Genomic DNA, 15,049 nt, shown 5'->3' with positions numbered 1-15,049 from the left:
CTAAGGGACTTGTTATGAGATAGTTAGTGGGAATAGCATTGGAAGCTAGAAGCAGTGAACCATGAAAACTCGTGACAGGGAACTCAAGTGGAGTGCTGCTGTACTGATACAACGCCTGGTGGTGGGAATGGGTAGCGCCAGGCGATGGCAAGGACTCAGTGGTGTTCTGGACTGGATGGCGCCTGGCGGTTGGATAGGCTCCGCCAGGCGGCGGCGACACGAACAGTGGCTCCTGGAACAGCGTCTGCCTGGCGATGTGGACTGTCCCGCCAGGCGGTAGTTGCAGATTTTGTGAGTTTGAGGCGCTTGGCGCCTGGCGGTACGTGTCCCCCGCCAGGCGGTCTGGAAGCTGGCAGCGCCTGGCGGCACGTGTCCCCCGCCAGGCGATTCGTACTACTGCAACTTTGAATTTGGATTGTGTATGTGTGATCTATGTGGCGTCTAATGGTACTTTAAAGGTGGGATTGCTGGAGTTCCTTGAGTTGTGGCTTGGAACGTATCCCTTGAGTTGTGGCTCGGGATAGGGGTTAAGCACGTGGTATTCCTGGAGTTGTGGCTCAGAATAGCATCTCTTGAGTTGTGGCTCGGGATGGCGGATGAACACGAGAAACCCTGGAGTTGTGGCTCGGGTTGGCGAGTGTTGCCGGTATGAGTGTGCTGGTTGTGGCCAGTACGGATGGGTCCAGAGAGATTGCCCTCCTCAGTTGTTGGCTGACGAGTTTGTATACGGGAACTCTACCTGGCGTTGCGGTGTATGATCTGTAGCATGTTTTCCCGCACGTGCTCTATCGGTTGTGGCCGATAGGTATGGCAGCAAGTCACCTTGAAGTAATCATCAGACGAGGTAGCACACGAATAACCGTATTGGGGATCGGATTGCGGAAATAAAAATATAGGGCAATGTGGAAAGTTAAGTTAAGTGATGTTATGTGTATGTATACTGATATATATATATATATATATATATATATATATATATATATATATATATATATATATATATATATATATGTTATAGCTTTGTATATATATGTGATTTATCTGCTAAGCTCACCCTATCTGCGTGTGTGTGGCGATGATCGTGTACGCGGTACACGAGAGCAGATGTTGGTGATGGAGGTGGCTCTGGCGCAGCTTAGTCGCGAAGAGGGGATTGACTTGGGAAACTTTTACTTGTATTACTTTGTTTTGGAAACATTTGTAAACCCAGATGGGTGACTAAATAACATTGTGGTTTTAATTATGTAATTGACGTTTTAAAATTTATCCGCTTAATTAATAAAGTTTTAAATTTTCCCGCGTTTTGGGAAAATGAGGTATTATTAAATGCGCTGTTTTATTTATTCCATTTATTTATTTATAAATTAGTAATATCCTGACGGGATGTTACATTTGGTATCAGAGCAATGGTTTTCAAAATGATTTTTGGGGTCTATGGGGAGTGAGCATACCGTGTTACGTTTGCGTGACTAATTGTCTGTATTATTAGTTATTTCTGGATATGAAATCCTAATATGGGCTGTGTGTGTGAACCAGTTATAATATGTGGCGTGCACGAGCTATGGCTAACAGGAGGAGGAGGAACACCGTTGGAGCTGATGACATAGCTCAGGCGATCCACCGTACGGTGGACGCGATGCAGCCCATAGCGGCGCCACCCAGAGCTGTAGTGGCACCTACCCGACCAGTATCTATGGAGGATTTCATGAAACACCGGCCGGCCAAGTTCTCTGGCAAGGCCACCCCTAATGAGGCAGATGCCTGGATGCGAGAATGCGAGAAGGTCTGTAGAGTGCTGGGGTGCACGGATGAGCAGAGGCTGTTGTTTGTCACATTTCTCTTAGTGGCAGACGCAGAGTATTGGTGGCAGGGGATGGAGCAGTTGATGCAGACCCGTGAGGAGCAGGTGACATAGACTGCCTTCAGGACGAGGTTCCTGGAGAAATACTTTCCCGACAGTGCGAGGCACGAGCGGGAGGCAGAGTTCCTTACTCTTCAGCAGGGGACCATGACTGTGGCGGCATACATAGAGAGGTTCGAATATCTGGCGCGTTTTTACACTCCAGCAGTCACCGAGGAGTGGAGGTGTAGGAAGTTCGAGGGCGGTCTAAAACATGAGCTACGCCGTTTCCTGGTGCCGCTTCGGATTAGAGAGTTTCCAGTTTTGGTCGAGCAGGCCAAGACTGTGGAGCAGTTGGAGACCGGGTCGAGTAGTGGAGGGAAACAGCAGAGGACTACCCCAGATGTCAGACCTCAGAGGAAACCTTATAGCAGACCGCCGACTACCTGGGGAAGATTACGGTGTTATAACTGTGGCGGGGAACACTTGAGGAGGGATTGTACTAAACCTGCCAGCAGTACAGGTGGAGGCAGTAGTACTGGTAGGTGCTACGTATGTCAGCAGACAGGGCACTTTGCACGTCAGTGTCCTAACAGAAGACGAGCTGGTGGTGCGCCAGCTACGAGGCCCGTAGGAGATCGACCCAGAGCACCGGGGCGTGTGTTCGCCTTGACGACCACGGAGGCGAAACAGTCAGGTAACCTTTTACAGTTTCTATGTTTGTTGTGTGACCACGAGGTGGTGGTGTTGTTCGACTCGGGAGCCACTCATTCGTTTGTGTCTAATGAATGTGTGAGGAGGCTCGGGCTTACGATGCGAGAGCTGGGGTGCGAGCTTTTAATTGCGACGCCAGCATCTGGAGAAGTATCCACCACTTCTATGTGCGTGGGGTGCCCTATGGAGGTGGCAGGCCGTAGGTTCAGGTTGAATCTCATTTGTTTGCCGATGGAGGGTCTAGACGTGATTCTGGGCATGGATTGGTTGTCAAGTAACCATGTCGTCATTGATTGCGGGCAGCGCAAGATAGTGTTTCCTGATACGGTGGGGTTAGAACTTATCTCGTCTAATCAGGCAGTGAGGGAGATTGAGGCTGGAGCTACATGTTACATGATTGTGGCTCAGGCGGAGAAGATGAGCACGACCGAGAAGATCAGCAGAATTCCGGTAGTAGATGAATACCCAGATGTATTTCCGGATGAGATTCCAGAACTCCCGCCTCTCAGGGATGTAGATTTCTGCATTGATCTCATCCCTGGCGCGGGGCCAATTTCTATGGCACCGTATCGAATGGCACCTGCTGAGTTAGCTAAGTTAAAGAAACAGATTGAGGATCTGCTTGAGAAGAAGTTCATCCGATCGAGTGCATCACCGTGGGGAGCACCAGTTCTGTTAGTGAAAAAGAAAGATGGTAGCTCTCGGTTGTGTGTTGATTACCGGCAGCTGAATAAGCTAACGATAAAGAATAAGTACCCTTTGCCGAGGATTGACGATCTATTGGATCAGTTGAGGGGAGCTGCGGTGTTCTCAAAAATAGACCTGAGATCTGGGTATCATCAGATCCTTGTCAGGCTGGAGGATGTCCAGAAGACAGCTTTTCGATCACGGTATGGTCACTACGAGTATGTAGTGATGCCATTTGGGGTGACTAATGCGCCGGCTATATTCATGGATTACATGAATAGGATTTTCAGGCCATATCTGGATCAGTTTGTAGTAGTGTTTATCGATGACATTCTGATCTACTCCGAGAGCAGGGAAGAACACGCAGATCATCTGAGAGTAGTATTGGGGATTCTCAAAGAGCACCAGTTGTATGGGAAATTGTCGAAATGTGAATTCTGGTTGGAAGAGGTACAATTCCTGGGTCATGTGATCTCAGCCCAAGGAATAGCCGTTGATCCGGCAAAGATAGAGACTGTGGTGAAGTGGGAGAGGCCCCAAACAGTTTCAGAGGTGTGGAGTTTTCTGGGTTTGGCAGGGTATTATCGACGGTTTGTGGAGGGTTTCTCCAAGATGGTGAGCCCTCTTACACAACTTACGAGAAAGGACCAGCCTTTCTCGTGGACAGACGAGTGTGAAGCTTGCTTCGAGGATATGAAGAGAAGACTGACCACCGCACCGATATTGGCAATCCCTGACACGACTAAAACATTTGAGGTGTATTGTGATGCCTCGTATCAGGGGTTAGGCTGTGTGCTGATGCAGGATAAACGACCTGTAGCTTATGCATCGAGACAGTTGAAGGTGCATGAGAAGAATTACCCGACACACGACTTGGAGTTAGCGGCAGTCGTGTTTGCCCTCAAGACATGGAGGCATTACCTGTATGGAGCGCAGTTCCAGGTATTCAGCGATCATAAAAGCTTGAAATACTTGTTTGATCAGAAAGAGCTGAATATGAGACAGAGGCATTGGATGGAGTATTTAAAGGACTACGACTTTGAACTATTGTACCACCCTGGTAAAGCTAATGTCGTAGCGGATGCCTTGAGTAGGAAGCGAATTCATGTATCAGCTATGATGATTAGAGAGTTGGAGCTGATAGAACAGTTGAGGGACATGAATCTGGGGTTGGATATGGGGCCTGGACAGATGCGATGCAGTATGTTGAGGATAACAAATGAGTTTCTATATGAGCTCCGGGTGGAACAGGGGAAGGATTAGGAACTGCAGCTGATAATTGGTGAGTTGGGCACTGAGAAGAGGAAGGATTTCCGAATGGGCAGAGATGGGATTCTACGATTCAGGGAGAGAGTGTGTGTTCCAAACAGCAGGGTTCTGAGGAAGATGCTCCTAGATGAGGGGCATAAGAGTCGTCTTAGCATACATCCGGGTATGACTAAGATGTACAAAGATTTGAAAGCCTCTTTCTGGTGGACGGGTATGAAGACGGATGTGGCTGATTACGTCGCTTCTTGCTTGGTATGTCAGAAAGCGAAGATAGAACACCAGAGACCGGGTGGTATGTTAGAACCTCTGGACATTCCACAGTGGAAATGGGACATCATTTCCATGGATTTCATCACTCACCTGCCGAGATCAGTGAGAGGGCACAACTCAATCTGGGTAATAGTAGACAGGTTGACGAAGTGTGCTCATTTTCTGCCGATTAATCAGAAGATGAATATGGATAGGTTGGCGGATCTGTATGTGCGAGAGATTGTTAGATTACATGGAGTACCAGCGAGTATTGTATCCGACAGAGACCCGAGGTTCACATCGAGGTTCTGGCAGTCGTTGCAGAATGCTTTGGGTACTCAGCTCAGGATGAGCTCCGCCTATCATCCTCAGACAGATGGACAGTCTGAGCGGACTATACAGTCGTTGGAGGACCTGTTGAGGACCTGTGTTTTAGACCATCTGGGTACATGGAGTGATGTGTTGCCATTGGTAGAATTCACGTATAATAACAGTTATCATACCAGTATTGGAATGGCTCCCTACGAGGCTCTGTATGGTAGGAGATGTAGGACGCCATTGTGTTGGCAGCAGGATGGCGAGGCAGTGGTTCTTGGACCAGAGTTCTTACAGCAGACCACCGAGAAGGTGAGGGTGATTCAGGATCGGATGCGCGTGACTCAGAGCAGGCAGAAGTCGTATGCGGACAAGAGGAGGAGGCCGCTTGAGTTTGAGGCAGGGGATCACGTATTTCTCAGAATTACCCCTACTCCAGGTATTGGCAGGGCACTTAAATCGAGGAAGTTGACACCTCGATTCATCGGACCATATCAGATCATGAGGAGGCTTGGTCCTGCAGCGTACGAGATGGCGTTGCCACCACACTTGGGACTGACGCTTAGAACTGACGCACCGCCAGGCGACGTAGGTGACAATGCAGAGGGAGTGCTTGTTGTGATTGAGCGAGTGTTGAGTGTCAGTAAGAGCTTGGTGTAAAAAAATGAGTATAGTAGAAATAGGTATAAAATATAGTGAGATGAACTTGTATATCTAAGTAGGTTATAAAAAGGGGGAAGAAAAGAGGACAAGTATGGTAGGAGCATGAGTACTGTTTGGGGAAAAGGGTGAGTTATACTAAAATTATAAAAAAAAAAAAATATGTGAACCTAGACTAGGAAAACGGTTTCAAGTAAGTTACTTCCATTGATGCAAGGGTATTGTGAATAGTTAAGCCTAAGGGACTTGTTATGAGTCAGTTAGTGGGAATAACATTGGAAGCTAGAAGCAGTGAACCATGAAAACTCGTGACAGGGAACTCAAGTGGAGTGCTGCTGTACTGATACAACGCCTGGCGGTGGGAATGGGTAGCGCCAGGCGATGGCAAGGACTCAGTGGTGTTCTGGACTGGATGGCGCCTGGCGGTTGGATAGGCTCCGCCAAGCGGCGGCGACACGAAGAGTGGCTTCTGGAACAGCGTCTGCCTGGCGGTGTGGACTGTCCCGCCAGGCGGTAGTTGCAGATTTTGTGAGTTTGAGGCACTTGGCGCCTGGCGGTACGTGTCCCCCGCCAGGCGGTCTGGAAGCTGGCAGCGCCTGGCGCCACGTGTCCCCCGCCAGGCGATTCGTACTACTGCAGCTTTGAATTTGGATTGTGTATGTGTGATCTATGTGGCGTCTAATGGTACTTTAAAGGTGGGATTGCTGGAGTTCCTTGAGTTGTGGCTCGGAACGTATCCCTTGAGTTGTGGCTCGGGATAGGGGTTAAGCACGTGGTATTCCTGGAGTTGTGGCTCAGAATAGCATCTCTTGAGTTGTGGCTCGGGATGGCGGATGAACACGAGAAACCCTAGAGTTGTGGCTCGGGTTGGCGAGTGTTGCCGGTATGAGTGTGCTGGTTGTGGCCAGTACGGATGGGTCCAGAGAGATTGCCCTCCTCAGTTGTTGGCTGACGAGTTTGGTAGTCTTGGGACAATACGGACTATGTTCGTATACGGGAACTCTACCTGGCGTTGCGGTGTATGATCTGTAGCATGTTTTCCCGCACGTGCTCTATCGGTTGTGGCCGATAGGTATGGCAGCAAGTCACCTTGAAGTAATCATCAGACGAGGTAGCACACGAATAACCGTATTGGGGATCAGATTGCGAAAATAAAAATATAGGGCAATGTGGAAAGTTAGGTTAAGTGATGTTATGTGTATATATACTGATTTATATATATATATATATATATATATATATATATATATATATATATATATATGTTATAGCTTTGTATATATATGTGATTTATCTGCTAAGCTCACCCTATCTGCGTGTGTGTGGCGATGATCGTGTACGCGGTACACGGGAGCAGATGTTGGTGATGCAGGTGGCTCTGGCGCAGCTTAGTCGCGGAGAGGGGATTGACTTGGGAAACTTTTACTTGTATTACTTTGTTTTGGAAACATTTGTAAACCCGGATGGGTGACTAAATAACATTGTGGTTTTAATTATGTAATTGACGTTTTAAAATTTATCCGCTTAATTAATAAAGTTTTAAATTTTCCCGCGTTTTGGGAAAATGAGGTATTATTAAATGCGCTGTTTTATTTATTCCATTTATTTATTTATAAATTAGTAATATCCTGACGGGATGTTACATTTTTGGTTTTCAGTGATTTGTAAATTCTCACTTTATCAGATTTTGGTTATTTATTGGAGTTTATAATTATAATTATGAACTGAGGTATTTCATTAAGTGCGTATTAAAGTTTTAAATTTCCATTTTTTTTTTTTGGGAAATGAGGTTATTTATATTTTCTTTATAATATTATTTAAAATCATAATATCCGGTCGGGATGTTACATTTGGTATCAGAGCTTTGTTTTCAAAATGATTTTATGGGATCTATGGGGAGTGAGTTTATCGTGTTTCGCTTGCAAGACAATTTTGAGTTATGATTGTTAACTACTTTTGTGTAAGTCTTAACCGAAGCTGTTTGATGTGAACAGTGTATATGTGGCGTGCTCAAGCTATTGTAAACAGGCGGAGGAGGAGTAATGTCGGGGCTGATGAGATGCAGCCCATTGCAGCGCAACCTAGAGCCGTGGTAGCACCCACTCGGCTAGTGACGATGGAGGACTTCATGAGGCACAAGCCCTCAAAATTTACGGGCAAATCCACTCTTGATGAGGCAGATGCTTCGCTTAGAGAGTGTGAGAAGATCTGTAGGGTGATAGAATGCACTGATGCACAGAAACTGCCTTTCGTCACCTTCCTGCTGGTGGCAGATGTAGAATACTGGTGGGTGGGCATGCAACAGCTGATGCAGACCTGGGCAGAGGAGGTTACCTGGACTTCCTTTAAGACGAGGTTCCTAGAAAAATACTTTCCCGACAGTGCGAGGCATGAAAGGGAAGCATAATTCCTCACATTTCAACAGGGGAACCTGATTGTGCAGACATACATAGACATGTTTGAGTACCTAACGAGGTTCTATTTGCCCTCTGTCACCGAGGAGTGGAGGTGCAGAAAATATGAGGGCGGACTGAAACATGAGTTGCGCTGATTCATAGTACCACAACGGATCAGGGAGTTTCCTGTCTAGGCGGAGCAGGCCAAGGCAGTTGAGCAGTTGGAGTGGGGCCCAGTAGAGTGGCTCGACCTCAGAAGAACACCATCGAATCACGACAGCAGAAGAAGTCGTATAACAGACCACAGTCTTCGGCTAGGAAACTACAATGTTATAACTGTGGTGGGGAGCACCTCATGAGGGATTGTCCAAAACCCTCTAGCGGCTTGGGTGGTGGTAGTAGCATTGGCAAGTGCTATCTTTGTGATCAGACGGGGCATTTTGCACGTCACTACCCTAACAAGAAACCAGTTGGAGGTGTGCCAGCCAAGAAACCAGTAGGAGATCGGCCTAGAGCACAGAGTCGTGTTTTTGCCCTAACGACCACCGAGGCTACTCAGTCAGGTAATTTGTGTAGTCTACTTGTTTATTGTTTAATCACGAGGTTGTTGTGTTGTATGACTCAGGAGCTACTGATGAAGGATTATCTTGTTCCTTTTTAAGATTATTGAATATGGTGTGAGTTGATTAAGAAAGCTAAGTGAAATCCCCACTGGACATTAAGATAGCAAGCTATCTAGATGTGAAGGTTCCTTTCACAAAGCTCAAGAGAAGAAGATGATGGATTGATTCAAAACAAAAAGGAAATGGAAAGCACATAAACCATAAAAAACCAAGAAAAATTAAAGGAAGAAGAAAACATAAAATGAAAAGGAAAGAAATGGTAAAAATGTGAGAAGCACGCCACTACAAGGCTAGGCTAGAAGCCATGGCAACCTTGAAGATGAGTGGATGTGTGCCGCCACTTGCTATGCAAGATAAGGCTTAAAAGTATTCACTTCCAAGGGAGGAAACTCTCACAAATGGTTGAGACACAAGAGTGTTTTTACTTCAAAATCTTCAACCCTTTTACATGTTTAGGAGCACCCCTTATATAGAAGAGTTTAGGGGCCTCTAAGCAAATAAAAGATACCTAAGGATGTCTCTACAAAAACCTAACCCTAGCTTCTAGAAACTAGGTCAAATAAGGTTACAAAAAATGAGAGACAAAAGAGCTAACTATGGTGTGTGCAAGACTAATTTCGTTCTAGCACAAAAGGAGACAAAGAATGTGTCTCATATGTCTCCAAAAAGTGGCCAAAGTGTGCTAAAAACAAAGGAGACCAAAGGTACATAGGTACACTTGCTTAATGCCTTTTACTTTATGCTTTATGCCTTTGCTTTACTCTCTCCTCCACATCATTTATGCTCCCCAATCACCATGCGCCACCTAGCATTGCTTTCTTACTCCTAATTAACCTACAAAGCAAATAAACATAGATTAGCATGTTGGCTTAAGTCAAGTCAACTATAGTCAACAAGTCAAACCTAGTCAAAGGTCAACAAGTCAACTAAATTTGATTCAACTAAGTCAACTTTGGGAATCAAAAATAACAAACACAAATGAAAGAGATGAAGGATTAGTGAACTTCCTTTCTAAACATGCTTAGTCTTCTTAAGCATGTGCCTCCATCCTTGGTTGCAGTCAATCCTTCATCATCCAATGAATGTGTGAGGTTGTTGTGTTGTATGACTCAGGAGCTACCCATTCATTCGTATCCAATGAATGTGTGAGGAGGCTCGGTCTAGTGATGCGAGAGTTAGGGTGCGAGTTGATAGTTGCAACACTAACGTCTGGCAAGGTATCCACCACGCCTATTTGTGTTGGATGCCCTTTAGAGGTGGCAGGCCGCAGGTTCAAGGTGAATCTCATCTGCTTGCCAATGGAATGGTTGGATGTGATTCTGGGGCTAGAATTGATATCATCTAACCAGGCAGTGAAGGAGATTGAAGCTGGAGCTACTTGTTTTATGATACTGGCTCAGACAAAAAGGAAGAGTATTGAGGAACAAATTAGCATGATTCCAATGGACGATGGATATGCGGATGTGTTTCCAGACGAGATACGTGAGTTGCCACCGAGTAGGGATGTTGATTTCACTATTAATTGAATTTGATTCTGAAAAGAATGATTTAATTAGGATTTGTGAAATTTAAGCTTTTTGAGCTTGTGAAATAAAAAATTTCTTAAAAAGTGCTTTTTAGTTGCATAAATTTTTGGATATTCTAATATTTGTTGATGCATCTGAAGTTAAGATTAAGTTCATTTAAAATGTAAAAATAAATTGATTAAAGTTACAAACACCTCTAGAATAAGGCACAAATCAACAAATTTCGGAAAATTCGGCTCTATACCCCATAATTTACTTATACACTCCCATTTTTTCAAAAATTGGCTACAAAATCAGGTTTCACTATTTCACATCTCTATTTTTTTCTATTTTCACCCCTCTTAGACTCATATAAATCAGCCTAGCCAAGAAATGCCACGTGGCACTATCCTACACTCCTATCTTTCTAATCATATCTTGTTGCGTGATCTTACACACAAATCTGCACTAATCATAGGATGTCACATGTCCACCATGCCATTGCGCTATGACAAGCCACCCATCAATACGATACAAATCGGAACACCAAAGAAAACAAGTTTGAAATCACAAACCTAAACATGCCAGTAATCGCTTATTGTGTCACAAACCAGATTTGAAATGCGAGTCACCTGCCACAAACCCAAAACAATTGAACCATGCACATAAGAACCACGACAACGCAATTCTATAGGTAATTTCTTGCGTGTTTTAAATTCACAAGTTATTTCTTGAAAAAAAAATCGCAAGTAATTTTTTATGCTGAAATGAATTTATAAATATATTTTTCTACTAATATTTTTTAAGAAATTTCACAAAAAAAAATTATGTCTTTGCTCCAACCACAGCAACAAAAAAATGCTTCTGATGTAATAGGGCCTAACTCTCTCGTTCAGCCCAGTAGAGTGAATCTCATCAACACTCCAAATGATCAAATTTTTTTTTTAGTCTAGTGGTACCTCCTTTATTTCTTGCACTAACACACACCACACCTCTTACACCAATTACAATGTCCCCTGGATCATAGATTCAGGAGCAACAGATCATGTTGCATCTTCTCTTAATTATTTTTCAAATTATTCTAACATTAAACCTGTACAAATAAGTTTACCTGATAAGTCCATTGTTAGTGCCCATATATCTGGAACAATAATTTTTTCTCCCGAATTTATCATTCACAATGTTTTGTTTGTTCCGATTTTTCATTTTAATCTTTTATCCATATCCAAACTCATATTGACTCATAAATATATTCTCATCTTTCATGATTTTTTTTTTTTGCACTACGTTGGGGATGATTGGTTTGGCTAATCTTCAACAAAGTCTATATCATCTGCAAGTCAACAAAGAAGCCAAGGTTCTTTCAACAAACAAACCTTCCATTAATGAAAGTGCTACCAATATCATTTCAAACTCCAACCTTTGTCATTATAGATTAGGACATCTCTCGGGAAACCGATTAAATATCTTATGTGAACAATGTAAGACCCGAGAAAATTAAATAGTTAATTAAATAATTATTTAATAAATGCGGGTAATAGAAGCCTTTAAGGCATTTAATGCGGAGTGCTATAACGTGGAAAAATACTACCTGAACTATTTGAAAGTACTTAATTGTGTGAGAGGACTTGGGTTCAAGTCCTATGTATGCCAATTGTGTCTTATTTTAATCTGTGCATTATTTTGTTGATATATTTTAATGTGAGTAGTGATAATGTAATCCTAAAATTATAGGAATTATAGGAATTATCACAAAACATGATTGGTTGAATTGGTTATGCACTTGAATGGTGATTGAGTGGTTATGGGTTCAAACTTTGTTAAGAACAAAACTAAACTTCTTTTTGCCAAACTTCCTTTTTGGGCATGGATATGAAAGGGTTTTGGAACCCTAGCAGATAGTGTAGAGGCAACTTAGGGGCTGGAAAACACTAGGTTAATACTCATTGAATGTCCTTAATCATCATTTTTTTTACTTAAAATTCGTTTTAATGAATTAAAGGGTAATTAAGAGAGAATTCATCCTAAGAGAGAAGGGAATTAGAGAAAGAAGTGCTGCATTTTTTCGTGTTAGGGTTAGGTAGAGCTTTTCCAGAGTAATTCGTATTGTGTGGAGCAAAGAATTGGAGTGAAAACCCTTGTTGGAGAGGGAACAAAGGCAAGGGAGCTTGGTTAAAGACACACACACACACACACACACACACACTCAAATTCGAATTTGAGCGATGATTCAAAGTAAGGAGAGTTGTTTTTGTATGGTTTTTTTCGTATTTGATGTATTGTGGTAGGATATGATTGAATGTTTGAGAAATTCTCTTGTTCTCCCTGATTCTCGAAGGTTTCTGGGGTTCTGCCCAGAAATCACTTGATAGTGGCTCATGTGCCGTCATGCGGCACATCTTGTCTAGCCAATTTTATGGGTTCTGGTATGAACCACCTGGCGGTGAAGGGGGTTCTGCTAGGCGACGTGCAATGGATGTGTGTCCTCTTCATTTTTTTTTTTAAATATTGTGCTTGGATAATCCTCTAGTTAGGCTGCTATATTCCTATAATTGCTTGAGAATGACATTCTGTTATTGTTGTGCTGATTATGTGTTAAATTGGAGTTGGAAAGCATGAAAGGGGCATATTACCCTAGTTAAATGAACCTGAATCCTTGGCATAAGAATAAGCAATGATGAATCAAGGATTTTGATGATAGGCTTTGTGTACGTGTGGGGAAATTGGGAAGGTTTTGTAATACTGTTGTATTTGGGGATGATTGGAGTGAAGTTTAAATCAGGGGATGGCTAGGTGCTTGAAAACCTTGGGATTTCTTACCAGGTTCTGATGTGTCGCCTGGCGGCGTCTTACTGGCCGCCAGGCGATGGCGGTGCGAGATTGCCATTTTTGGTTTTTTCGGGGAGTGTTTGACAGTGTGACTCTTGAAGATGGAATTGAACAGGAATTAAAATTGTAGTATGGGGTTTTCAGTAATATAGGGGTCAATTACAATATAAAGATATGATGAGAATAAGAGGAAGAAATCATATAAAGGAAATTGATGTGGTATATAGCAACACGGGGGTTTTGGTGGTTCAATTAGATGGAGGTAAGAAGAGAGGGGGGCTATAAGGCATTAGGAATTGGTCGAGGATTAGAATGCTGCAGTGTATGGAATTGGGAACCATGAGCTCTTGGTGAGGCAATCATATAGGTATTGGAAAGTGACTAAGTGTTGGATAATATGAAAATGGGTGAACAAGTAAGTGTAAATTAAGGATGGGCAGTCTTTGTTGTGTGTGGTATGCAATAAGAGATTAGTAATATCTGTATGTAGAATTAGACTTGCATTAAGGGGATGAAAAATGGTAATACATACAATTATCCGTGTGGAATTCTATGAAAGGTATTTAAAACTATAGGAAGGAAAGTTTTATTCATTACAGTGCAGTATAATTGGAATGCCTGACTTAAGATATTGGATTGTTGGTCATTACCATAGGCATGGATGTAATTACTATACTATGATAAAGCCCTTGGCAACTTAGAAACCTTGAATAAATGGATTGACAATTCTAAAGTATAGGTGCATGAACATATGAGAGTTGCAGACTACCCATAGTGTAACCTGGGTAGAGGAGTGTCTATTTGAATATTTGGGAGTAGATTATACTGCAAGTCAGACCATTTGAGGTGCTAAAACCAGTAGATTTCTGCTACTGAGATGGCACCTAACGGCACAAGTGTGTGCGCCAGTCGATAAGCGTACCAGGGGGGTTACTGTCACGCGTGCGCTTGGCAGTAGGGTGTGGTCCGCCAGGCGATAGACTTCATACAGAGGGTTCGTAATGACCTGGCGCCTTGCGACAAAGGCGTTCCGCCAAGCGGTCTGGGTAGATTTTGCCTGGCGGCACTTAGGCTACGTCAGGCGAAAATGCTACTGTCAATGGTTGGTGTGTGTGTGTGTGTGTTGTTTTATGCAATGATGCTTTACTTGGATCGAGAGATGTTGTGCCATGAGCGGGTAGGTTTATGGAGGGTGGTGTACATGTGATGATATGAGCGGGAAGGTTCATATCCTGTTACTCTCGTGTGGGGATACGAGCGACGTAGGTTCGTATGTTCTGTGCTCACACTTGAGAGATGTTGCGTGCGGGGAGGTACGTAGCTAGTGGATGAGTACGAGCGGGCAGGTCCGTAGAGCAGGACTACGATTGGGGAGGTTCGTAGAGCATGAGTACGAGCGGGGAGGTTCGTAGAGGCAGGACCGTGTGAGCATCATATTCCTGAGTCTGAGGCTAACTAATTGTGTGATTGAAGGTTGAAAAGCCTTAGGTATAAGGTCTTGACCAAGAACTAAGTAGAATGAATAAGATGGGTGTCTTAATTATATATTCTATTAATTTATACTTTGTTTCAAATTTTATCAGCTCACCCTTTCTGTTTGTGATTGGCGATGATCGTGTGATTCGTTATACGGGAGGATATGATGATACATGTGATATTGTGGATGCGCAGACGATGGAGTGAGGGCTAGCTGGGATTAGAGCTAGGAGATTTTACTATAATTTCATTTATGTTAAAGGATTTTGGAAGTTGTACATTTTTATTACTACTACTTTATAAATGTTGGCACGTTGTTTGAATATGTTAAATTTTCCCGCGTTTGGGAATAATAATATTGTGATGTTTTAATTTCTTTTTCTTTATTTATTTATTTAATTAAGTAATATTCCTTAGGGATGTTACAAACAATTCTCTTTTATTCCAAAACATATTAATGAAAATTGTGACATTTATCATTTTGCA

General features: G+C 43.2%; 1 protein-coding gene across 1 annotated transcript; it reads left to right on the top strand.

Annotated features, from left to right (window-relative positions):
* The first annotated feature begins 8,485 nt into the window (after nt 1–8,485).
* Nucleotides 8,486–10,279, top strand: LOC114165410 (uncharacterized). The gene is made up of 2 exons (XM_085667404.1): nt 8,486–8,693; nt 9,867–10,279. The coding sequence occupies exons 1-2, from the start codon at nt 8,486–8,488 to the stop codon at nt 10,277–10,279; spliced, it is 621 nt and encodes a 206-aa protein (XP_085523530.1).
* Nucleotides 10,280–15,049: the final 4,770 nt, after the last annotated feature.

The sequence above is a fragment of the Vigna unguiculata genome, chromosome 10 (assembly GCF_037176805.1).
Source record: "Vigna unguiculata cultivar grain cowpea cultivar isolate G323 ecotype 2 chromosome 10, ASM3717680v1, whole genome shotgun sequence".
In the NCBI taxonomy this organism is placed as follows: domain Eukaryota; kingdom Viridiplantae; phylum Streptophyta; class Magnoliopsida; order Fabales; family Fabaceae; genus Vigna; species Vigna unguiculata.
This window is presented reverse-complemented; position numbering and strand designations above follow the sequence as displayed.

Excerpts from the sequence above, each read along its gene's own strand:
- LOC114165410 (XM_085667404.1), top strand. The coding sequence starts at position 8,486 with ATGAGGGATTGTCCAAAACCCTCTAGCGGCTTGGGTGGTGGTAGTAGC. Across the intron at positions 8,694-9,866 it reads CACCGAGGCTACTCAGTCAG|GAGCTACCCATTCATTCGTA; the intron begins GTAATTTGTGTA and ends TGTATGACTCAG.